The sequence below is a fragment of the Anolis carolinensis genome, chromosome 3 (genome assembly GCF_035594765.1).
Source record: "Anolis carolinensis isolate JA03-04 chromosome 3, rAnoCar3.1.pri, whole genome shotgun sequence".
In the NCBI taxonomy this organism is placed as follows: domain Eukaryota; kingdom Metazoa; phylum Chordata; class Lepidosauria; order Squamata; family Dactyloidae; genus Anolis; species Anolis carolinensis.
In genome coordinates, this window is record NC_085843.1 from 9,543,868 (window position 1) to 9,568,067 (window position 24,200).

The 24,200-nt window shown below is 40.3% G+C and overlaps 1 protein-coding gene across 3 annotated transcripts in view; it reads right to left on the bottom strand.

The window, feature by feature from the left end:
- pak1 (p21 (RAC1) activated kinase 1) overlaps nt 1-24,200 on the bottom strand; it is a 109,079-nt gene that overhangs the window by 10,176 nt on the left and 74,703 nt on the right. For all 3 annotated transcript variants that reach the window (XM_062974499.1, XM_062974501.1, XM_062974500.1), the window contains 10 exons: nt 22,786-22,933; nt 21,576-21,613; nt 14,296-14,412; nt 12,398-12,575; nt 11,017-11,080; nt 10,242-10,290; nt 9,240-9,352; nt 3,144-3,261; nt 1,787-1,886; nt 468-664 (listed from right to left, as the gene is read on the bottom strand). In XM_062974499.1, coding sequence (XP_062830569.1) covers nt 468-664; nt 1,787-1,886; nt 3,144-3,261; nt 9,240-9,352; nt 10,242-10,290; nt 11,017-11,080; nt 12,398-12,575; nt 14,296-14,412; nt 21,576-21,613; nt 22,786-22,933 — 1,122 coding nt within the window. The remainder of the gene's footprint in view (nt 1-467; nt 665-1,786; nt 1,887-3,143; nt 3,262-9,239; nt 9,353-10,241; nt 10,291-11,016; nt 11,081-12,397; nt 12,576-14,295; nt 14,413-21,575; nt 21,614-22,785; nt 22,934-24,200) is intronic.

Sequence of the window (24,200 nt, forward strand, 5' to 3'; positions counted from 1 at the left end):
CCATAGATGTGGGCGAAACATAAGGAGAGAATACTTCTGGAACATGGCCATACAGCTTGGAAAACATACAATAACCCTGTGATCCCGGCCATGAAAGCCTTAGACAACACATTGACTCAAGCGAGTTTGTAACTTTTCTCAGGAAGATCATACTTTACAAAAAATTATGATTATTCCAAATAGTGTGAATCCAACTGATCTTCAAAAAGGGCCATGCTTCCAAATGGCTTTGGAAATACTGGTTTTCCAAAAGGTTAAGAATAGTCTAGACCAGTAGTTCTCATACTGTGCTCTGCAGAGCCCTTAGAGTTTGCCCATGCCTGATGTAGACCACTATTTTGACTTTTAGATAGTCACTTAAGAGTTTCTCTTCTGTCTCCCAAAGACAAGACCAAAGCCTGGATGAAAAATTATCTTGGAATTCTATGTGGCAGAGTCGAATATTCCTCGGACATTCAAACGCTTACCCTCAAGGGATTCTCGTTGAGATACGGAGGCTCCCCCTCAATCATTTCAATGGCCATGATCCCCAGCGACCAGATGTCCACCTTGGGCCCATAAGCCTTTCTTGTCACCACCTCGGGAGCCATCCAATACGGTGTCCCCACCATGGTGCTGCGCTTGCTCTGCTCTGGAGTGATCTGAGCACAGAAGCCGAAATCAGCTGTGGAGAGGAAAAAAACAAGGGTAATAAATAAACAGCCGGTAGGCTGTTAGGGATTGTGGGAGTTGGAGTCCAAAACACCTGGAGGGCCAAAATTTGCACATGGTTAGTCTATCCCCTCAATAAACTACAAAAAGGAATGAAACCCAAACCAAACACTGGCATTCATATTTACGTGGATCTACCATAAAGTGTGAAATAACCCATAATTCTCCCATTGGCAAACTAATTTTTCCTCCTTCATGTGGGGGTTTGTGCTGCAGTGGCACACAGGCCAGTATGATGGCTGGGGCAGTGTTTCTGAACTCTGTTTTTCAAGACGTTTTGGACCTCAGCTTCCAAAATCCCTGGCCATTGGACAAGGCAGACTAGGCTTCTAGGAGTCCAAAACACATGGAAAGGGAGAGTTTAGGAATGACTGAAGGTTGAATATAAATACAACAAATTACTACAAATTCAGTAAGTAATAGTACAATTAAGGAGCCCCGGTGGCGAAGTGTGTTAAAGCACTGAGCTGCTGAACTTGCAGACCGAAAGATCCCAGGTTCAAATCTCGGGAGCGGAGTGAGCGCCCGCTGTTGCTCCAGCTTCTGCCAACCTAACAGTTCGAAAACATGCAAATGTGAGTAGATCAATAGGTACTGCTCCGGCAGGAAGGTAACGGCGCTCCATGCAGCCATGCCGGCCACATGACCTTGGAGGTGTCTACGGACAACGCCGGCTCTTCGGCTTAGAAATGGAGATAAGCACCAACCCCCAGAGTCAGACATGACTGGACTTAACGTCAAGGGAAACCTTTACCTTTACCTTTACTAGTACAATTGCAAGTTGATAATAATAATAACGATAACAACAACAACAACAACAACAACACATGCATTGCGACTCCTTATGACTTGAGGTAGGGTATAACATTGTTCAAACATAGATAAAACACTATCAAAACACATGTTATACATATATTAAAATGCAGGTTAAAATTCACTGAATATGCAGATAGCAAATGCATACAGAAATATTATCTTAGGTAAAAAAAAATAGCACTTGTGATTTTTATTCAAATATGTGTTTGTACCACATAATAAATGCAACTTCAAATCTCTAATCATTCTGTCCACGTACTTAGCTTGACTGAGCCATCCATCCCTAGAAGGATATTGTCGCTTTTAATGTCCCGGTGGATAACCTGGTTGGAGTGGAGGAATTCCAAAGCTTGAAGACACTGTAGAAGAAAGAGAAAAGGGAGGGAGAAGGAGTAAAAGGACAAAACATACATGGATGGTTAATGAACCCAAGTCTAAACGTAATATTTATTTATGTTTTATATGCCCCAGTGGCGCAGCGATTTAAACCACTGAGCTGCTGAACTTGCTGACCGAATGGTCGGCAGTTTGTATCAGGGGAGCGGGTGAGCTCCCACTGTTAGGCCAAGCTTCTGCCAACCAAGCAGTTCAAAAACATGCAAAATGTGAGTAGATCAACAGGTACCGCTCCGGCGGGAAGGCAACAGCGCTCTATACAGTCATGCTGGCCACATAACCTTGGAGGTGTCTATGGATAACGCCAGCTCTTCAACTTCCTGTTCCCCAGATTCAAACTGCCGACCTTTCGGTCAGCAAGTTCAGCAGCTCAGCAATTTAACTCGCTGCACCACCGGGGGCTAATGTATCTTTCCACTATTCCAGATGTCTCAGTGGGAAGGTACAACTTCACCCCGACACTGATGAAATTAACAAAACAAAAGCCATGATGAAAAGGCACTTAATTCTGACTCGTCAGAATTACGTTTTTCTTTAAGTGATTACTCATATCTTTTTGTACCAGGCTTCAACTGAAAAATGTAATACGTACTCATGTATAAGCTGACCTCATGTATAACTCGAAGAGAAGTTTGGGGACCAAAATCATGGATTTTGATGTGATAAGTCCATTTTCCTGACCCATCATTCAAAAAGGCCAGAGGTGGCATTGCAATGGAGAGGGAAGAGGGGGGCTCAATGCTTATTTCGGTTTATCCTGGGACAGACTAAGCTCTTGCCTTTTGCCAGACCAAAAAAAGTGGGATTGTTCCTTTTTGGATACCGTACCTTTACTAACCTATGCATAAGTCAACTCAGGTTTTTGGGGCCAGTTTGCAGCTATCATTTCTAGACTTATATATGAGTGCATAAAGTACTTTAATCCCCCCCCCAAAAAAAGTTCTTAGCAATTCCCACTCTTGCAGTACAAAAAAAGGCCATTCGTTCTTTATAATTTAACACCTCAGTCACAAAAGATGGAGAGAAGAAGTATTTTTGGATCGACTGGAATTGGTTGGCTTATACTTATTATTAGAAGCGCCTTTTATATTCTGAGAGATGTCACATTCTGTCTTCCTTGGGAAGTCTGGAAAGCACACCTTAGCCATTTATCAGTAAAGCTTCAGGGTGCTGATCGATAGTTAAAAAGCTTACCTCGACAACACAGTTAAAAGGCTTACCTCTCGACACACAGCGGCGATCTGTCCTTCGTCCATGCAGGTCTCCGTCACGACATCTGTCAACGAGCCTCCCGCCAAATACTCCATGACGACCCACAGCTCATCCCCCACCAGGTAACTGGGACATGGCAGAAAAAAGCAACAGACGGTGGTCATTATGTTATTCCTGTAGCTCACACATTTCACAAATGGAAGAGAATTTCTAAGACGCAGAGTACAGACAAGCTGTGTTAGGTAACACAGACACCATGTTGGAAGAACTTAGGCTCAACCTACAGCTCAACTATTATGTTTACTGGGTCGTTTGAGGTAATTTCTTCCCTCTCCCTGTCTCCTTCACCTAACTTGCTTCACAGAATTGTTGTGATGAGGCAATGGAAGCCAACTCCATATTTATCTTTCAAAGCACCCCAGGAGAAGAGCTTTGAGATCCTCAAAGATCCATAGGGGGGATAAAATGTTCTACTTGCAAAAGAAAATCAGCCCATGCATCTGCAGAAAAAGTATGGGGAGTCAAAATATTTTCTCTGTGTTTGTCCCCCTTTCCATTTCCTCTTATGTGGGTTACTTAGAATTGTAACAGTTAGCAGAGATCCCAAAGGCCATCAAACCCAATCCCATTTTCATATGCAGGAAAACATAACCAAAACACTCATGATAGATGGATATCCAGCATGGGTTGAAAAACCTCCAAAGAAGGAAACTTTGCCAGACTTCAAGGCAGCATATTCCACTGTCAAACAGCTCTAGCTGTCAGGAAGTTCTTCCTAATATTAAGGCAGAATCTCTTAAAAACATTACATTCAGCATTAAAATCACATCATCCGAAACCCATAATCCAAGGCCATTCCATAGTCATTGCACATGAACTTAAATTGATTATTCCACTAAGCTATTCTCCAAAAGCCTGGTCCAAAACCAAGTTTTTACTTTTGTTGTGCCCCAGACTCCGAAGCAGTAGAAAACAAGCTTGCCCTCTCCTCAGTACAACATCCTTTCAAATACAGTATTTAAACGTGGCTATCACATCCCTTCTTCTTCATCTTGATACTAAGAATTATTCAACAGTGGAATACATCGCCTCAGAGTGTGGCTGAATCTCCTTCTCTGGGGGTTTCTAAACAAAGGTGAGATGGCCATCTGTTAGGAGTGAAAAAGATCTTGGAGTCCTCGTGGACATGAGCCAACAATGTGATACGGCAGCTAAAAAAAGCCAATGGGATTTTGGCCTGCTTAAATAGAAGTCTAGTGTCTAGATCCAGGGAAGTCATGCTCCCCCTCTATTCTGCCTTGATCAAACCACACCTGGAATCACACTGTGTCCAATTCTGGGCACCACAATTGAAGGGAGATGTTGACAAGCTGGAATGTGTCCAGAAGAGAGCGACTAAAATGACCCTATGAGGAGCGGCTTAAAGAGTTGGGCATGTTTAGCCTGCAGAAGAGAAGGCTGAGAGGAGACATGATTATGGTAATGTATAAATGTGTGAAGGGAAGTCATAGGGAGGAGGAAGCAAGCTTGTTTTCTGCAGCCCTGGAGACTAGGACGCAATGGAACAATGGCTTCAAACGATAGGAAAGGAGCTGCCACCTGAACATGAGGAAGAACTTCCTCACTATGGGAGAGAGCTGTTTAGCATTGGAACTCTCTGCCTCAGAGTGTGGTAGAGGCTCCTTCTTTGGAGGCTTTCAAACAGAGGCTGGATGGCCATCTGTCGGGGGTGCTTTGAATGCGATTTTCTTGCTTCTTGGCAGGGGATTGGACTGGATGGCCCACGAGGTCTCTTCCAACTCTATGATTTTATGATTGTGTGTTCCTGCATAGTAGAAGGGGGATGGACTGGATGGCCCTTGGGGTCTCTTCCAGCTCTCTGAGTCCATGATTGTAGGTACATCTCAATTGCCTATCGCTAGTATGGGAGACAGGTGTGTGCCTTGTAGTTCCCTAGCTGATGTTTTTTGATATAACCAATAGTTACATCAGCAATAGGATATTATACAATTAATGCTTTCCAGTATTAGTGCCTGTTTTACCTCTGGGTAAACCATGCGTGGGTTGCCAGTTACTTTATGGCAACTCCATGAATTTTTAGAGGGTTTTCTTAGTCAAGGAGTGCTAAAGGTTGGTTTTGCCAATTCTGTCCTCTGAAATACAGCCTATAGCACCTAGTATTCCTTGGCGATCTCCCATCTAAGTACAAACCAGGGCCAACCCTGCTTAGATCAGACAAGGCCTGGTTCCTTCAGAGTCTGTAGGATAAGCAGTGACTGTTTTCTAACTCAACAAAACTCAAGTATCTCCTGAACACAGGTCGATTTCACCTGTCTTTCTTAACATGAGGCACTCAAGATAAGTTTTTTAAAGCTCAAGTAATTAATAAAACAAAACTCCACGGATAAGTTGTAATTTTACAAAGGGCAGCATGGAGATAAGAGAAATGGCTTCAGGAACAGCCTGAGGGAGAGAGTTCAATCTCTGCACCTTGGAGAATCTGAACACAGTCATGTTTCTGGCAAAGCAGTCAACTCAGCATCATTTCAGCCCCGGTCCCAGTGGGAGAGGAAAAAGAGGAATGATTCAGAGCAGCTCAGATCTCACTGCAGAAAGGGCCAAAAGCGGCAGTGTGTCTGCAACATTGAAAGGAAAGAACATTGTCATCATGGGGCTGCGACCTTATGGTCACTACTATCTTCTTGACAGACTTTAGTTGTAGTTAAGGTGGAGAGATATTACATGAGTAGCCTTGAGCACATATAAATAAGTATTGCGGAATCAGTACTTTGTGTGCAGAACTTTGAGAGACATTCTAAGGTCCCAGAATTAAGGCTGCCAAAATAAATTCAAAATATTGATGCACTTGTGGTTATCTCTCACATGCTGCGCAAATTGACTGAGCATAACAAATCTAGATGTACAAATATTCGTATATTTTACCACAATCTTCTCGCTTATATGCTGTAGCCATAAATGCCAGGTTTATAAGATGGGTTGGAGGTCTCCATCCAATACTCAATGGTCCACTGTCTGTTATGAAAGCAGTATTTACCGAAACTGGAGATTTGCGCCAAGTTAACAAGACCTGACTGTCTTCCCGACAGGCTTGTCATCAATGAAAAAGCCTTTCCTCCTATTTAAAGAGGTGGTAAAATTATTACGGGAGAGGTGTGACATTCTGTGGGAAACCGCCGACCTTTCAAACTTGTTGGCATGACGGCTGGAGGAAAACATTTCTCGCAACGTTCAGCCTATGGTTGGATATAAGGCTTGTTTCATGGAATATGTTTTTCTGAAAAGTACAGTCCCCAAACAAGAGCCTCATTATTCTCCAGGTTGAGGGCCTCTCCCGTTAAGTATACAGATCCTAGAAAAGTAAAACTTGGAAAAATTTGGAGGAGGACATAGATGCCAAGTCCAAGAATCATAATGGAAGAAGGCCAATTTGGAGATGCAGAATGTAGGTCAGGCATGGGCAAACTTCGTCCCTCCAGGTGTTTTGGACTTCAACTCCCGCAATTCCTAACAGCCTCAAGCCCCTTCCTTTTCCCCCTCAGCCACTTAAGCCTGATCTAGGTAAATATTGGCTGCTTCTATTAACTTTGTCTCCTTACAAACCATTCCTTGCTGGTTGACTTGGCACTCAAAACCCATTGGAAAAGAGTCAGGAATCCCTATGTTCTTTGGATGTGTGACCAGAGCTAACAACAGGGATTCATCACCTAATTGCATTTCCAGGGGGTTGGTGACGAAGGAGGAAATGGAGATGGAGGTGGGAAACTCGGCAGAACAGTAGATCCCTGTCCCTGACTGAAAAGAATGGCAGATTCATATATATGAATACAACCTTTCATAAAAACCATATCCTAAACTGTTTACCTGCTAAATCACAAGGCCATGTAAGGCACCACCACCCATCCAGTTTGAAGCACCCATCCCAAATACCACCCAATAAATATAAATTTAGATCTACACTGACGCACAAAGTCATAGAAAATATGGGAAATAGGAATGACTAGCTATATGATTAGGTCCAATCTGAAATTATAGCAGGAGGATAAAATAGGAGAAATTTAAAAATGAATGGATGACTTATATGGAATGGATAAAAAGCAGCAAAGCCAGTATGAATATTGTACAGGAACGAAGAAAATTGTGCACATGGTTAAGGATAAAGATATAGATAAAATATGTGGTCAGGATAATAGGAGATTTTTAACAAATCTATACACATAAAAAAATTGAAAATCCCAGTGTTCCTTTCTCTCTCCATTTGCATGCCTCTCCCTTAACTGTTTCCTATCCTTTCCTATGGCACACAGCAAACAGAGGAATCGATCAGCAACTGAACGGACTGGAGAAGTTTGGGGAGAATTCACCATGATTTATAGGAGTTGTATGGACTGGGATTTATAGTTCACCTGCAATCTAAGAGCACTTTGAACCCCACCCAACGATGGACCTGGAACTAACTTGGCACACAGAACCAACATGGCCAAATTTGCATACTGGTGGGGTTTCGGGGTGATTTTTTTTGTGACATACAGGAGTTATAGTTTACCCATATTCAGAGAACACTGAACCGATCTGATGAGGGATCTGGACCAAACTTGGCTCACAAATTACAACATGGCCAACTGGGAATACCGGTGGACTTTGGAGGTGACTGACCTTTATCTCTGGGAGTTATAGTTCAACTGTATTCTGTGAGCCCTCTGATGATGGATCTGTACCAAACTTGGCACACAGCGCTGCCAACTTGGGATGATTGACCTTGGCATCTGAGTTATAGTTCACCCGTATTCAGAGAACACTGAACCCAGTAAGTGACGGATTTGGACCAAATTTATCACACAGACTCAACATGGCCAACTGTGAATCCTGGCAGGTGTTTCAGGAAGATTGCCCTGGGAATCTGGGAATTGTAATTCACCCTCATCCGGAGAACACTGAACCCATCCGATGACGGATCTGGACCAAACTTGGCACACAGTCCCAACATGGCCAACTGTGAATACTGGAAACCTTTTGGAAGGATTAACCCAAGAGTTTTGGGAACTGTAGTTCACCCACATCCTTATACATTTTCCAATGGGAGCATTCATAAAAAACAAAAGCAAAGATTGAGTTTTTTTCCTAAGAAATAGGGTAACATATGACCAAACTGATACTACCTAACATCCAAAAACAAACCAGGCCCTTTTCAAATAACCTGGGCATCGCTGGGTACCCAAACTAGTACATAATAAAATGTCAGCAGTAAAAAGATTGTATAGAAGGATAAGGTGCAGTCAAAAGATTTGTAAGTGTATGCATTATATATGCTGTATCAATATTCAAGAACATGGATATGCACCTTTTGGTGCTGGTTACTGACCATAATAATAAAATATATATGCACATGCACCAGATTTTTTTTTTGTGTACGTGCGTCAGGAGCAACTGCAAGTCGCTTCTGGTGAAAGAGAATTGGCCATCTGAAAGGATGTTGCCCAGGGGATGTGGGAGGCTTCTCTCATGTCCCCGCATGGGGAGCCAGAGCTGACAGATGGGAGTTCACCCCACTCCCCTGATTCAAAACACTGACCTTTCGGTCAAGAGTCCTGCCGGCACAAGGGTTTAACCTACTGTGCTACTGGGGCTCCAGCTGAAATCAAGTGTATATAATATGCTGAAAGCTAAATAAAATAGAGAAGTGTTCTCCATAGGCCTCCAGTGCATTCAATGGTCAACTTCCACAGGAAGTTCAATACAGAATCACTCTGAACGCCTAGATATTGAGAGTCCAGTCATGTCACTCCTCAGTCTTCTCTTCATCAGGCTGATCATGCCAACTCCTTCAACCTCTCCTCAAATGTTTTGCCCTTCTTACCCCTTATAAGTACTTTCTGTCCTCTGAACCTCCTCCAATTTATCTGCATCTGTCTTAAAATGATATGCTACAAACTGACCATAGGAGTCAAGATCAGGCCTGATCAGCATTTAGTATTGGAAGACTATTATTTGCATCAGCATGGACAAACTACGATTTTACTAAAGCAGACTCAAACAACATTCACCTCTCCAACTCACACATTTGCCTCCCAGGAGACTGAAAATACCTGTCCAAATAGTTGACGATGTTGGGGTTCTTGTTTTCCCTCATGACCAGAATTTCATTAATGATCAGCTCTTTCTTGGGCTGCTGCTGCAGGTTCATCTGTTTGATAGCAACCTAGATGGTTTTATTTGTAAAAAAAAAAAAAGAGAGAGAGAGAGAGAGAGAGAGAGAGAGAGAGAGAGAGAGAGAGAGAGAGAGAGAGAAAAGCACAATTATTCATTTTCATTGTCCTGAATCCAAAGCTCTTCCATTTCCAAAACTGATTGTGTGTATTTAAAATGCATTTTAATCGTATTCATTATATTTTAACTGTATGTTTAACCTAACATATGCAGTACTGTTTAATTTTTTTAAAATTGTATTTGTTTTCTTTTAAATTGATCAAAATATGTGGCTATTAGCTGCCTTGAGTCGGCTATAAATAAATAAAGTAAGTAAGTAAATTACGCTATTTAACACAATTTCTGTTCCAGGGTCATGAATGTCATTTCCTAATTAGGTCTAACATAGAAACATGGGAAAAGTTTATTAAACTGCAAAAACTTTGCTTTTACATGACATCCTGCAGCACATTTTGCTATAAATTTTCAATGAATATCTCATTGGTCTATGTGCCAAGTTCAAACCAGGAACATATTTTTTCCCAATTTTGATACATAGTGTAGTAATAATAATAATAATATTAATCTGTCTCATGAGTTAGACCTTTTCTTTTTGGTAGAATAATGCATAGATTCTGGGCTACCATATATACTCAAGTAAAAGCTGAATTTTTCAGCCCTTTTTTAGAGTTGAAAAAGCCCTACCTCAGATTTTGGAAGATGCCTAGTTTCACACAGAAGCAACAAGTCCAAAGTTTTGGACTGAATTCTTCTTCATAGTGACTGTAGTTATGTGAGATGTTAATCCAAGGGTAACATTTGCAACTGTTTGGATATTTTGGGTCTAATTCTGTACCTCCACAAAAGAAATACTTAGGGTTTCTATGCCTTAAAACACTTACCTCTTGTCCTGTAGCTACATCCATGGCTGTATAAACGGTCCCTGAAGCACTAGGACAGAAAAAGAAAACTTTAGTACACAGTCCTAAAATTGTATTCACAAACAATACAATGGCACACAATATTCTATTGCTATTACACAGCTGTGTACTCCTTATCTCAAAGTAGCATCTACATTAAACAGGGAACTTCTCTTAGCTTCTTTTCCTCCTTCTTTGGAAATGTTTGCATGTCACTTTCCCATCAGGTTGTGACCCGGTTTCTCACCAGCCTCTTTGGGGTTAAGGATCATTTACTGGGATTGTTAACAAAGTGAGAAAAATGATTGGGTTCCCTGTAGTTTGAGCACGGTTTGTCTTTCTTTCTGACCTGACTGCCCAACAGTCCATGCAATGGACCTTTTGTGAATTGAAAACCCTTCAAATGGCTGCAACATACAAAAGTAGATGGACACCAAAGGCAAAATACGTCCCAATAAAATCCTTTCCAAACATCTCTCTTCCAAGGTGAAGTCTATTACAACATATTCAATCTATTTTTAAAAAATGTATTCTTAGAAAAGTCTCTCAAATGCAGATTGGAATTGGCCACCCAAAACGTTAATACAATTATCCAATTAAGATTTATGTAATTGGTCAACAGATATAATCTCAGAATTGTCCATAGATGAACTCACCAATTCCAAAGCAAAAAAAAAAGTTAAATTCACTGTAGTTATATCACAACTTTAGCTCAAGAGACAGAAGGGCTGGGAGAATGTGACAATAATAGGCTCACCCTTGTCCAATCTTCTCAAAACTGGTATATTTCTTCTTGGGATCACCTACACTTACGATGCCTCCTTTGAACAAAAAAGACAATGAAAATTTGAGTCATGGATTTTTTTAGGGGGAAAAGTGAGGTGCTTTTGAAAATAGGGACATGTTTTCTGCAAGGAAATAATAATATTTAATTTATATTCTGCTCTATCTCCCCAAAGGGACACACAGCAGACTACAACATACACAGATAGGCAAACATTCAATGCCTTTAATACAGTGAAATAACAATGACATACAAAGACACAGAACAAAGGTAAAGCCTTCCCCTTTCATGTCAACCTTTAGGTCAGCAGAACCAACAGTTAACCCAATAATCAATGCTAATACTAATAATAGTCTACTTTCCTGTATTTAGTCTCTATCAAAGCTATTTCAGCACAGGTAGAGAAGAAAACTAGCACCTGTTCCCATACTTGTCAAGAAAAATACAGTTAACCAGTTAAATGTGTCCTTGGGCATTACTTCTCTAACAGTAAATTTGATCCCAGAGGCAGAAATAACATGGGATGGATAGGGATAGATTACTATAACACAAAAAAGAACAACCCGGCAACCCTTTTCTTCAAAACTAAGCAGGTGAAATAAAACCCAAAAAATCAGGTTAGCTTGGCATAAGTAAACAAAAACTTCCAAGCTTTTAGAAAGCTTCTTGGAAAATGCATCCAGGGATGATTTTTTCTCTCCTTTCCCCACTTTTCTTATAGTTTCTACTTTGATGGCCAGACTTGCATATTTATGCTCCTTTAACATGCTTTTTGATGAGAGTTGGAAAAGTTTTATCTCACCCTCTTTATCAATTCCTCCCTATAAAAACAGAAAGGAACTTTTCCCCCTCAAAAACACTGCAAGGTATATGAATAATGAATTGATAAGGTACGGAAGGAGCAGCAGGAACTGATTTTTTTAAAAGCAATACTTCAAGCTTTCTGTTTGTTCTTTCACCTGCATTTTCCAACCCAGTGAGAAGGCGCCTCACGCATCCGAAGGCCTTGAGATTCAAAGCCGCTTCTAGGTCTCTCTGACATTCAAAGCTAACACGTACAATGATGTATGTCATATATTTTGGGAAAACTCAGCTATCACGTAACCCAGGGCCAACATCGCTGTGAAAGGTCTTAGAAAGATGACAGAAAACCAAGAGTGATAAATCTTGCACTTCAGCTGGCCAAGAAGCATCATGCGAGATACACACGGTGCAAAGATGAGCAAGACATGCTTTTGATGGAAACTAGAATGGCGTGAAGCCGCAACAACTGCACCGCCATGTGAACAGAAGTGCAACATCTCCCGTCACAAACTGAAATGACATTTGAGAGACCGAGGAGCAAAAGGCTTACTCAATTTTTCCAAGATCTCCTCGTCGGTCATTTTGGGCTTCTTCTTCTGTTTCTCCACATTCCTCGTCAGCGTATCCGGGGGGGTCGTGTTGTTCTCTGTCGGAGAGGGAAGCGGAGAGGTGGCCACGTCTCGGGTCGGAGCTGGTGGAAGGGGCTCGATCACTGACCGGGTATATATCTAAAAGAAAAGATGGCATTGAAACATTAGGAAGAACTCCCTGATAGTAAGAGCTGTTTGGCAGCAGAGTGGAGTTTCCTTCTCTAGAGGTTTTTAAGCAGAGAGTGGATGGCCATCTGTCAGGAGTGCTCTGATTGCACTTTTCTGCTTGGCAGAATGGGGTTGGACTGGATGCCCCTCGTGGTCTCTTCCAATTAGTATGATTCTATGATTAGTATTATTATTATCATCATCATCTTCATCATCATTATTATTATGTTTATTATTATGTTTATTTATACCTCACTTTATTTGCCCAAAGATGACGTGTTTGGAAGGAGCGGGGCCACAAATGGGCGGCCAGGACTGGGATATGCGGAGTTACGAGCTCTGAGGCAGGGCTGAGCTTCTATCCCTGTCCTTCGGCGCCTGCCAGGACACAGGGGGCGGGGCTAGAGGAGGGGGCGGGGCCTCTTCCCAAGTGCCTGACGGGGCTGAACCTCTATGTTCTAACAAGCGCCTCAGGGGAGGTATACAGAGGCTCAGCCCTGTCTCGGGCTCTTGGGAAGAGGCCCCGCCCCTAGCCCCGCCCTTTAGTCCTAAAAGGCCTCTCAGGAGAGATATAGAGGCTCAGCCCTGTCTTGCGCTCTTGGAAGCAGGCCCCGCCCCCTTCCCTTTTTATGACTGTTTTTATGACTTTTTATGACTTTTTATGACTGTTTTTCTTATGCTGATGTTTTTATGGTTGCTGATTTGTCTATTGTTTTTGTTTTGATTTTGTACTGTTGCGTTGGGCAAAGCCCCATGTAAGCCGCCCCGAGTCTCTTCGGGGAGATGGGGCGGGGTATAAGAATAAAGTTGTTATTATTATTATTATTATTATTATTATTATTATTATTATTCCCTAGCTCCGCCCTGTGTCCCAACAAGCACCTCAGAAGAGGTATAGATCCTCAGCCCTGTCTCGGGCTCTTGGGAAGAAGCCACTATCACTCCTCTAGCTCTGCCCCCTGTGTTCTAACAGGCACCTCAGGTGCTCAGCCCTGTCTCCGGCACTTGGGAAGAGGCCCCGCCCCTCCCCTGGCCCCACCCCGTGTCCTAATAGGTGCCATCACCGCTCCCCTGGATGGCTGCAGCGCCCACCAGGGGGTGGTAGTGCCCACTTTGGGAATCACTGCTTTAAAGGTTCTCAATTATTGCACTACTATAGTTACTGCTCAAATGCTTGGTCCCATAATCATGTTTTTTTTCTAAAAGGCAGGATGGAGGGGGCTGTTCTGATTTCATTGGGGAGGGAGTTCCACAGGTGAGGGGCCACCACTAAGAAGGCCCTGTCTCTCATCCCCACCAATTGCGCTTGCGAGGGTGGTGGGATCGAGAGCAGGGCCTCCCCCGATGATGTTAACCTCTGAGGTGGGTCATAGAGGGAGATGTGTTTGGACAGGTAAGCTGGGCCAGAACCGTTTAGGGCTTTATAGGCTAAAGCCAGCACTTTGGATTGTGCTCGGCAGCAGACTGGCAGGCAGTGGAGCTGACATAATAGGGGGGATGGTATGCTCCCTGTATGCTGCAATCTGGCTGCCGCTTGTTGGACTATTTGGAGCTTCCAAACAGTCGTCAAAGGCAACCCCTTTCATAGCCAATGACTGTGAGCTGTTCTTTCTGCCCAGTTGGGGTAAGCAAGTCACCAGGGGCAAAGGGTCACTCAAGATGATGCAGCCCTGCTTTGGGGTCTACTTACCGACTTGGTGTGCTCTGGCCGGGGGGCAATGACCGGGGGTGGAGTGGCCTCATCTTCATCATCCTCGTCTTCCGAAACAGGGGGAACAGCTGGAGTCTCGGACACTGCCTTCACATTCTGCAGGGAAGCAAGGGATCAATAAACTGGAATGCACATCTACACAATTGAGTTAATGCAGTTTGACACCGCTTTTAACTGCCGTGGCTCAATGCTAAGGAATCCTGGGATTTGTAGTTTGTCAAAGCACCAGATTTCATAAGATTTCTAATACTGTATTTTCATTGCAGGTGTCTTGCTGTGATGAAAACTGTTTGGTTTTATTGCCTACTGGCTGATTTATTGCTTTATGTACGTTTGATGCGATTATGCACAACTCTAGCATACAAATGGTTGAACTAATACATAAGACTTTTCCAAGATTGAGGGTTATACTGGAATAATATCAAAGGGGTGGATTTCCAATTGCAGCGGGGTGGAGGGTTGCGTCTTATACAAAACAGGAATCGGGAGCTGCAACTGCTATGTATATGAAAGCAGAGATATAGAGGCAGGAAACCACTGTGTAAATCAGAGCATAGAGGCACCACCTGGGTCTAAATCCAACTGAATATTTGCAAAGTGAAAACTCCCACCAGGGTCAATTTGTGCTGATAGGGCTGCCATAAGGCAGAAGCAATCTGAAACACCACAAAAATGAGGGAATTCAGCCAAATATCAAGCATCGCCATCTGAAATCGGTTGTGCAACACAACCATTACACGTAGAGGAGCATTTTCTCATTTTCCCTCTCACAACCTTGCATTGGACAAAGGAAACATGTAACTTTGGGAATGCAAACAGCAGCATAGTCCTCTTCCATGCACAATAAGAATGCGCTTTTTACTATTCACTCACATTTTTTACAAGACCCGAAGGAGGAAAATGCACAGCGATTGCTAAGCAACCATAGGAGGCATTCGTCTCTAGTAAGAGAGCAGAAAGGAAAGCACTGAGGTTGTAAGATTAAATCTTCTGCTGCCTCCTTTTCTGGAAATACCTTAGAATAAAGCTTTGCAAGCGGACAGTCTCTGGATCTTGAGAAGTTTTACTCAGCTTACATTCAATAATGCTTTCAAGAAATCGACTCCTTCTGCTTGGTTTATTAAACATACTGGAGCTGAAGTTTATTTGCGTTTTATAGTTTAGCATAATTTCAAAGGAAGTTTGAGAAAAGCTTCCTTTGAAACTATAGGATATTTGCATTGAAAGAAGCACGACAAATTTGCACTGTGTCATGTGTTTTTGTGAGCAGCTTTTGGTCCTTATGTTGGGAGAGAGGCAGGCAAATAATATAATATAATATAATATAATATAATATAATATAATATAATATAATATAATGCAATGCTCATAAAGTATAAAATAAAATACAGTAGAGTCTTGTTTATCCAACCTTTGTTCATGCAATGTTCTTTACTATCCAACGCAGTCTGCCTTTTAGTAGTCAATGTTTTTGTAGTCAATGTTTGCAATACATTGTGATGTTTTGGTACTATATTCATAAGTACAGTAAATTCTACCTAACGTTATCATGTATTTAACTGCTTTTTTTGTCGATTTGTTGTGAAACATGATGTTTTGGTGCTTAATTTGTAAAATCATAACGTAATTTGACGTTTAATAGGCGTTTCCTTAATCCCTCCTTATTATCCAACGTTCAGCTGGCCCGTTTATGTTGGATAAGTTAGACTCTACTGTACATAAATTTTGGAATATCTTTATTTTCATATACATACATAATCTTGGAAATGACATCTAAGTCTAAACACTGAATTCGCTGATGCTTCATATCCACCTTATACACATAGACTGAAGTTAATTTTAAACAATTTTTTTGTTTTGTGCGTAAAGCAAGGTTTGTCTATGCCAAACCAGCAGAATGTAAAGGGGCCGTGATAGTGCAGCGAATTAAACTGCTAGCTGCAGGAAATCTGTCGACTGGAAGGTCAGCAGTTCCAAGCCATGAGTTGGGGTGAGCTCATGACTGTCAGCCCTAGCTTCTGCCAAACTAGCAGTTTGAAAGCATGCAATGCGAGTAGATCAATAGGTACCGCCTTGGTGGGAAGGTAAAAGGGCGCCCCTGTGCAGATATGCAAAACAGAGATAGGCTCCTCGGCATGGAAAAATGCAACAAGAGCACCTCCCCATGGCCGGAAATTGAGCATTACTCCCAAATGCTGGAGATGAAAAGGGGGAAGACCTTTACTTCTGTCTGTGTATTGTATATCGTTGTATAAAAGGCACTGAATATTTGCCTTATATGTGTTCAGTAATCTGCTCTGACTCCCTCCGGGGAGACAGGGTGGAATATTATTATTATTATTATTATTATTATTATTATTATTATTATTATTATTATGTCAACTATCTGTGTGAATTATTTTGAACTTTGGAATACCAGATAAGGGACACTCAACCTATACTAATTAGTCACAGGTAAAAAGAGGATGAGAAAAATGGGCTGTCTTAGTCGCTCAAAGAAAATCTCTATAATTTTGTCAAGAAAGGGAACATTTAATGATGTTACACATTTTTTTCAGCAGAAAATTCTAACACAGAGGCTTCTTTCATCAGAAAAAGAAGATGACTAAAGGACAGTATGGACTTTGAATGGGGCAGAGTCTAAATATTTAGACGGACTGGTTTCACATGCTCTTCATTGGCGATTTACAGCAAACCCATTTAGCTCAGTACCAAAGAAAACAAGGGTCATAAATATATTTCCAACCTCTTTTTTATTTACACCCCAAGCAACCAAAAATTCAGGGCATAAAAGAGAATTTTGCAACTAAACGTTTTATGCACTCAAGAGCTTTTAAAAGTGAAAAATGGAAATGACTGAAAAGTAGAAGTGGATTTCCAGTTATTGCTAGTGTCACTGGGCTATGGAAATAATACATTTGGATTGAAAGATTGCTCATTCTTGGTTTTAAAAAGTGCAAAAGAATAGTGCAAACCAGTGTCAGAATCACAGTTCTTGCACTAGACTCGAGATATTTGTAAGGTATTAATATAAATTATTATTGACATCTAAATATCGATTTTTAGATTACACTTTGAAATGGCATACTACTTATATTGCACGAGACAGGGAAGATATTGATTCTAACCTTTTGGTCACAAAGACAGTCTGAAGCTGCTAGAAAGCTCTCAACATTATTATTATTATTGTGTTGTTGAAGGCTTTAATGGCCAGAATCACTGGATTGCTGTGAGTTTTCCGGGATGTGTGGCCATGTTCCAGAAGCATTCTCTTCTGAAGTTTCACCCACATTAATGGCAGGCATCCTCAGAGGTTGTGAGGTCTGTTGGAAACTAGGCACGGGGTGGGGGATAACATCCAGGGTGGGAGAAAGAACTCTTGTCTGCTTGAGGCAAGTGTGAATTGCCTCAATTGGCCACCTTGATTAGCATTGAATAGCCTTGCAGTTTCGAAGCCTGGCCGTTTCCTGCCTGGGGGAGTCCTTTGTTAGGAGGTATTAACTGGCCCTGGTTATTTCTTGTCTGGAATTTCCCCGTTTTCTGAATGTTGTTCTTTATTTACTGTCCTGATTCTTCTGTCCATGCTTCTGGAACATGGCAATACAGCCCGGAAAACTCAAAGCAACCCATCATCATCATCATCTTCATCTTCATCACCACCATTTGTATTTTTACCCTGCTTTTTCACTGCCAAGAGACTCAAAACATTGTACATCTAGATCAAAATCTAGCATTTTTCCCTGAATAAAATGGCACCCATGTTGGTATTGTCACTCCTTTGGCAATATATATTTTTTTTCAAATCTTAGTGATATTTTTGAGTAACCAAACCCTGCTTGCTTTTCTCCCCAATGCATGTAATGGTTTTATTTTGAAAAGATGCACAGAGAAATTGGCTATTCCACACCAAATGTGGGGTTTTTCAGGAAAAACACAGTCGGCGGATTACATCAAGGACACTTAATTGGCACTGCAATTTAATTTTACCATGATAACGAAGGACACATTGGTCAACAACGCATGCCAACTGTCTTTATTGCTGTTTATTACAGCGCTTGCTGAGTATTAAAAAAAATCTCTTTTGTTCAGGATGCATGGTTTCCACACCTGCTGAGTAATGAGAATGTCAGTGTCTTTTGATATCCAACCCAATAAAATTCCTCATCAGTAAAGATAGCCAGGGAGCCAGTGGAGGAGGAGACATGGCTATATACACTCAAAGGCAATTCACATCTGGTCACATTTGGCCAAAATGATTTTCAACAGGGGGAAATGTAGAATACTACACTGTGGCAATAAAAATACAACACAGAGATATAAAATGGGTGATACCAGACTACACTCCATTGTGAATCCATTATGTGGATTTGGTTTGGGAGCATCAAGCCCAGGTAACGTATATTTGGCCCACCAAGGAAGGTTGGGTTGCTGACCCGAAGGTTGCCTGTTCAAATCTGCAAAATGGGGTAAGCTCCCGTCTATCAGTTCTAATAATAATAATAATAATAATAATAATAATAATAATTTATTCTTATTTCCCGCCCCATCTCTCCAAGAGGACCCGGGGCGGCTTACAAAGGGACCATGCCCAAACAATATAAAAATACAACAGTAAAAACAAATCCAAATACAGCAATAAATACATCAAAAAAAGCAGTTCTAGCTGGCAGGGACATGAGAGAAGCCTCCCAGCTAACACATCCCAGCGTCCCCTGGGCAACGTCTCTGTAGACAGCCAATTCTCTCACACCAGAAGCGACTTGCAGTATGTTTTCAAGTCACTTTTGACACCATAAAAACAAAAAACAAAGGAGGGTGGAAGAGAAATTATAGTATTTTGACTTTGAATTATAACATGCATTTTATTGGTGTGGTCTTGTATCTATGTTGTTATATATATATTAATAGTGCTGTGTTTTAACTGTTTTAACCCTGTTGTATCTCGCCTTCAACCACAAGGAGAGGCAAGTAATAATTTGTTCTTGTTGTGATGATTATGATGATGATGATATCACTAGTTACTGAATCGTGTTTGGACACAATTCAACATACTAGTTATGGCTTATTGTTATTATATTTGATACCCAACAAGATTAGTTCACAGCAAACAAGATAACTATGCTGGCTTTTGTATTAGATCACACATATTATTATATCACCAGCTACTGAGTTGTATTTGGGCACATTTCATCATACGATTATGGCATTATTATTATTATTATTATTATTATTATTATTATTATTATTATTATTATTGGGTTGTTGTATGTTTTCCGGTGCTGTATGGCCATACAGCCCGGAAAACATACAACAACCCTGTGATCCTGGCCATGAAAGCCTTCGACAACACATCATCATCATCATCATCATCATCATCATCATCATCATCATCATCATTATTATTATTATTATTATTATTATTATTATTATTATTATTATATCACTAGCTACTGAATCGTATTTGGGCTCAATTCAACATACCAGTTATGACTTATTGTTATTATATCATTAACTAATGAACTGTAATTGGGCACAATTCAACATACAGTTGTGACTTATTGTTATTAGTATTATATCACTAGCTACTGAATCGTATTCGGGCGTGATTCAATATAAAAGCCCTACATAGTTTGGATACAGACTATCTGAAAGATCCTATCTCCCAATATGAGTCAAGTTTTAAGTTCTCCGGAGAGGGCTTTCTTTCAAACTACAGTAGAGTCTCACTTATCCAACATAAACGGGCCAGCAGAATGTTGGATAAGCAAATATGTTGGATAATAAGGAGGCATTAAGGAAAAGCCTATTAAACATCAAATTAGGTTATGATTTTACAAATTAAGCACCAAAACATGTTAGACAACAAATTTGGCAGAAAAAGTAGTTCAATACGCAGTAATGCTATGTAGTAATTACTGTATTTATGAATTTAGCACCAAAATATCACGATATATTGAAAACATTGACTCCAAAAAAGCGTTGGATAATCCAGAACGTTGGATTAGCGAGTGTTGGATAAGTGAGACTCTACTGTATATTATACAGTCAGTATAGACCCATACAAAGCAGCCCAAACTGCATTATATAGGACTACATCCAACATATAATGCAGTGTAGATCCAGCCTGTGTCCCACCATCATTGCAGGCATGTTTGGTAGAGGATACATCTGGTGCATATCTGATGTATTTGTTAATGTGGGATTTGTGTATTGATAGTGTTTAAATGCAATTTGTGCCATGCTTGTATTGCAACTGTATTACATCATCCAGAATATACCATAATGTGGAAAGAGTTAATTGCCAAGAAGCTATGACTTTGATGTGTGGCTGGAACTAGGGAGTATTCAGACACAAGTTTTTGTGCATAACGATTGCATCAGTTCAGTTGAGTTCTGTCTGCCTAGAGTTCGAGTCAAGTTCTGTTGGAGAACAGAGCAGTCCTGTGTTCTTCTGTCGTCTGCAATTCTGTTTGTGTTGATTATTGCTGCATACAGTAAAACTTTGTAAATAGTTTTACCAATGTCTCTGAGTGTCTCTTTGTTCTGCATTCCACTGCTTCCATCCAACTACTGCTGCGCTGCAAATACTCTGACAGTATTCTCATCATTTCTGTAGCTTTTAATGACATTTATTTTGTTTGCTGGTTAATCTGGTCTTAATTCATAAGACCAGATTTCAGATAATGAGCATCGAATAAACACAAGATCCTACTGCTTATAAAAAACATAACCCAGCAGCATGATAAAAGAAAGAGGAGCAGAATAATGAGCATTTTCTATGCAAGACCTTGCTGAAGTAGGAATGCTGCCCATTAATAAGATAAGCCCCGTAAAGCAGTTTTCAGAACCACTGTGCTATTATCTAGTACTAATGAGCTCTTAGGTGAACCATTCAGAACTCAAAAAGGTTGCTTCTTTGGACTACAGATCCCCAGTGGCTATTGTTATTGGGAGAATAAGGAACCTATAGTCCAAAACCCACATTTCTCTAATTTCAGGGAAATAAGAAACCGAACTGCAAAGACAACAACTTGCACATTACTTCCCAGGATTGGTGCCTCCTTAAGACATGTATTATTTGGAATTTAAACATATGGTTTCATTAAATCAGAAGTCATTTACAATCAGCCATATTCCAGTGGTTATGTTGCAGCCACATGCAATGAAAATATTAAAAAGTGCATCTATTGCAATGGATTTAACCATATCTTGTGTATTCTGCTGAAGACTGAAATCAAGGACAGCGAAAGACAACTTACCACTGTGTTGGAGGAATTATAATCTTCGATGGATTTATCTAAAAGGCAAACAGAATTTTCACAAATTACCTGTATAGCCGAGTTTCATTCTGTAGTCAAAGCCAAGGGCAGACCATAACATACAAAAACAATCCTGCTGTATGTATTATGTGTGCATTACACAATGCTAAACCATTGATTGGCACAAAGCCAAACCAGATCAAGCCAAGGGAAAGAGACAAACTCTTGAAGTTGGTGAGAAATAATAATAATTATTATTATTATTTATTTATTTATTTACAGACGGCCCTATCTCCCTGAAGGAACTCAGGGCAGCTTCAAACTGTCAACCTTGGAGTGACAAGATTTACTGCAGCGGGGAGATACTTTAAGGCACCCATAAAGAAATACCAGAAAAATGCCAGCGATTCAATCAAGGAGGAAGTTTACGAACAAAAATGCCTGAGTCACATTTGGGGTAAGAAGGGCGGAATATAAATACTGTAAATAAAAAATAAATTAAAATTTTTGAATCACTTTACATGTACTAGTTTATTACAGATGTCCATATTATCAAATACAGTAGTCTCACTAATCCAACATAAACAGGCCAGCAGAACATTGGATAAGTGAATGTGTTGGATAATAAGGAGGGATTAAGGAAAGGCCTATTAAACATCAAATTAGATTATGATTTACATATTAAGCACCAAAACATCATGTTTAACAACAAATTTGACAGAAAAAGTAGTTCAACACGCAGTAATGCTACGTAGTAATTACTGTATTTACGAATTTAGCACCAAAACATCACAATGTATTGAAAACACTGACTACAAAAACATTGACTACTAAAAGGCTGACTGTGTTGGATAATCCAGAATGTTGGATATGCGAATGTTGGATAAGTGAGACTGTACTGTATTTGTATTTCTTTAATTTTCTCATTTGTGTTATCTATTTGATAATATGGACATCTGTAATAAACTAGTACATGTAACGTGACTCAATTTTTAATAATTATTTTAAATAAATTTAAAAAATAATATGGACATCATTGATAATGTCCATATTATCAAATATTTGTATTTCATTAATTTTCTCATTTGTGTTATCTATTTGATAATATCTCACATTTGGATGGCAACCCAAGAGTTCTCTGTTGACATACAGTTTCTTATTTGTTTATAAATGATTGTATATAACACAAAACCCGATGAAGACAACCTACCAGTGAAGCTCATGTATTTCTGGCTGTTGGAGGTCTTCTTGGAGTTGTAGAATTCAAGAACGTCAAGTACGGCTTGGGGGTTCTTCTTCTGTTCCAGTTTGGTGATATTGGAGGTTTGCAGCAAGCGGGCCCATTGCTCTGGCATGCCCTGGAAACAGGATCAGAAAAGGGATCAATACCATTCACCTTTCCAACTTATACCACATATGCATCCACACGGCACAGTTAGAGGAGTTTGAAATTGCTTTCACTTCTAGGGTTCCATTCTTTTAAATATTGGGATTTATTCTCTGGGAAGGTAATTTGAATTACCTGCTAACATTTTTTAGGGCACTACTTAGGGCTCTCAGAATTGTAGTTTATATAATTCTAAGAGTCCTAAGTAATGCCCTAAACTACAAATCACAGGATTCTACCTGAAAAAGCCATAATAATTAGCGGGGGAAATGCTGCACAAGACAGAAACACCAGAAAATTTATTTCAGTGGCACTTACTTATTAACAAATTATGATCAATAGCACTGATATGGAATTAAAAGGAGCTAATTCAAAAATATCTGCTGCATCTACACTGTCGAATTAATACACTTTGACATCACTTTAACAGCCATGGCTCAATGTTATGGAATCAAGGGAGTTGTGGCTTGGTGAGGCACCAGCAATCCTTGGCAGAGGAGTCTAAAGACCTTGTAAAACTACAATTCCCACTATCCCATAACATTTAGCCATGGCAGATAAAGGGGCGTCAAACTGTATTAATTCTACAGTGTAGCTGAACCCATAGCCACATCAATCTAGATCAGTATGAGAAATTGTAGTATGAACTTTTGTAGATTTAAGTCTACTTCATCAGATAACTAGCTTTTATGTCCTGTATTCCCATTCCTAATATCTGATTTATACCTATTCATCCCCTGGGGCAGAGAACGGCCTGTTTGCCCAATGTACAGTGTACAATTGTTTACAGAGAATGGCATCTATCGCATTAAAGTACCACTAATATTGTGGATGATGCAATTAGGTACTGTGGTGATCTTTCCTGAGTTGATGTATGGACCAAATTGATATTTGGATCTGTTTTAAGATCTTGTTCTCATCTCCTCCTCCATGTTGTGTGTCCTCTAGGAGGTACCTAGAGTAATTGTTTTGAGATTAGGAGGCTATGATAGGCAAGATAATGTGGATGATGATCCCAACAACTTTTAGTCCATCCTTGTGTGGGATGTTGGTATATGGGGCATGTTGTTGTTGTTGAGTACATTGGGAGTCATTTCTGACTTACAGCAACCCCAAGTTCCAAACATGGCTTATACAAGGAACTAAATTGATCACAATATTCACTATATTTGTATTTATGTGTTGTTGTTGTTGTTGTTGTTATTATTATTATTATTATTATTATTATTATTATTATA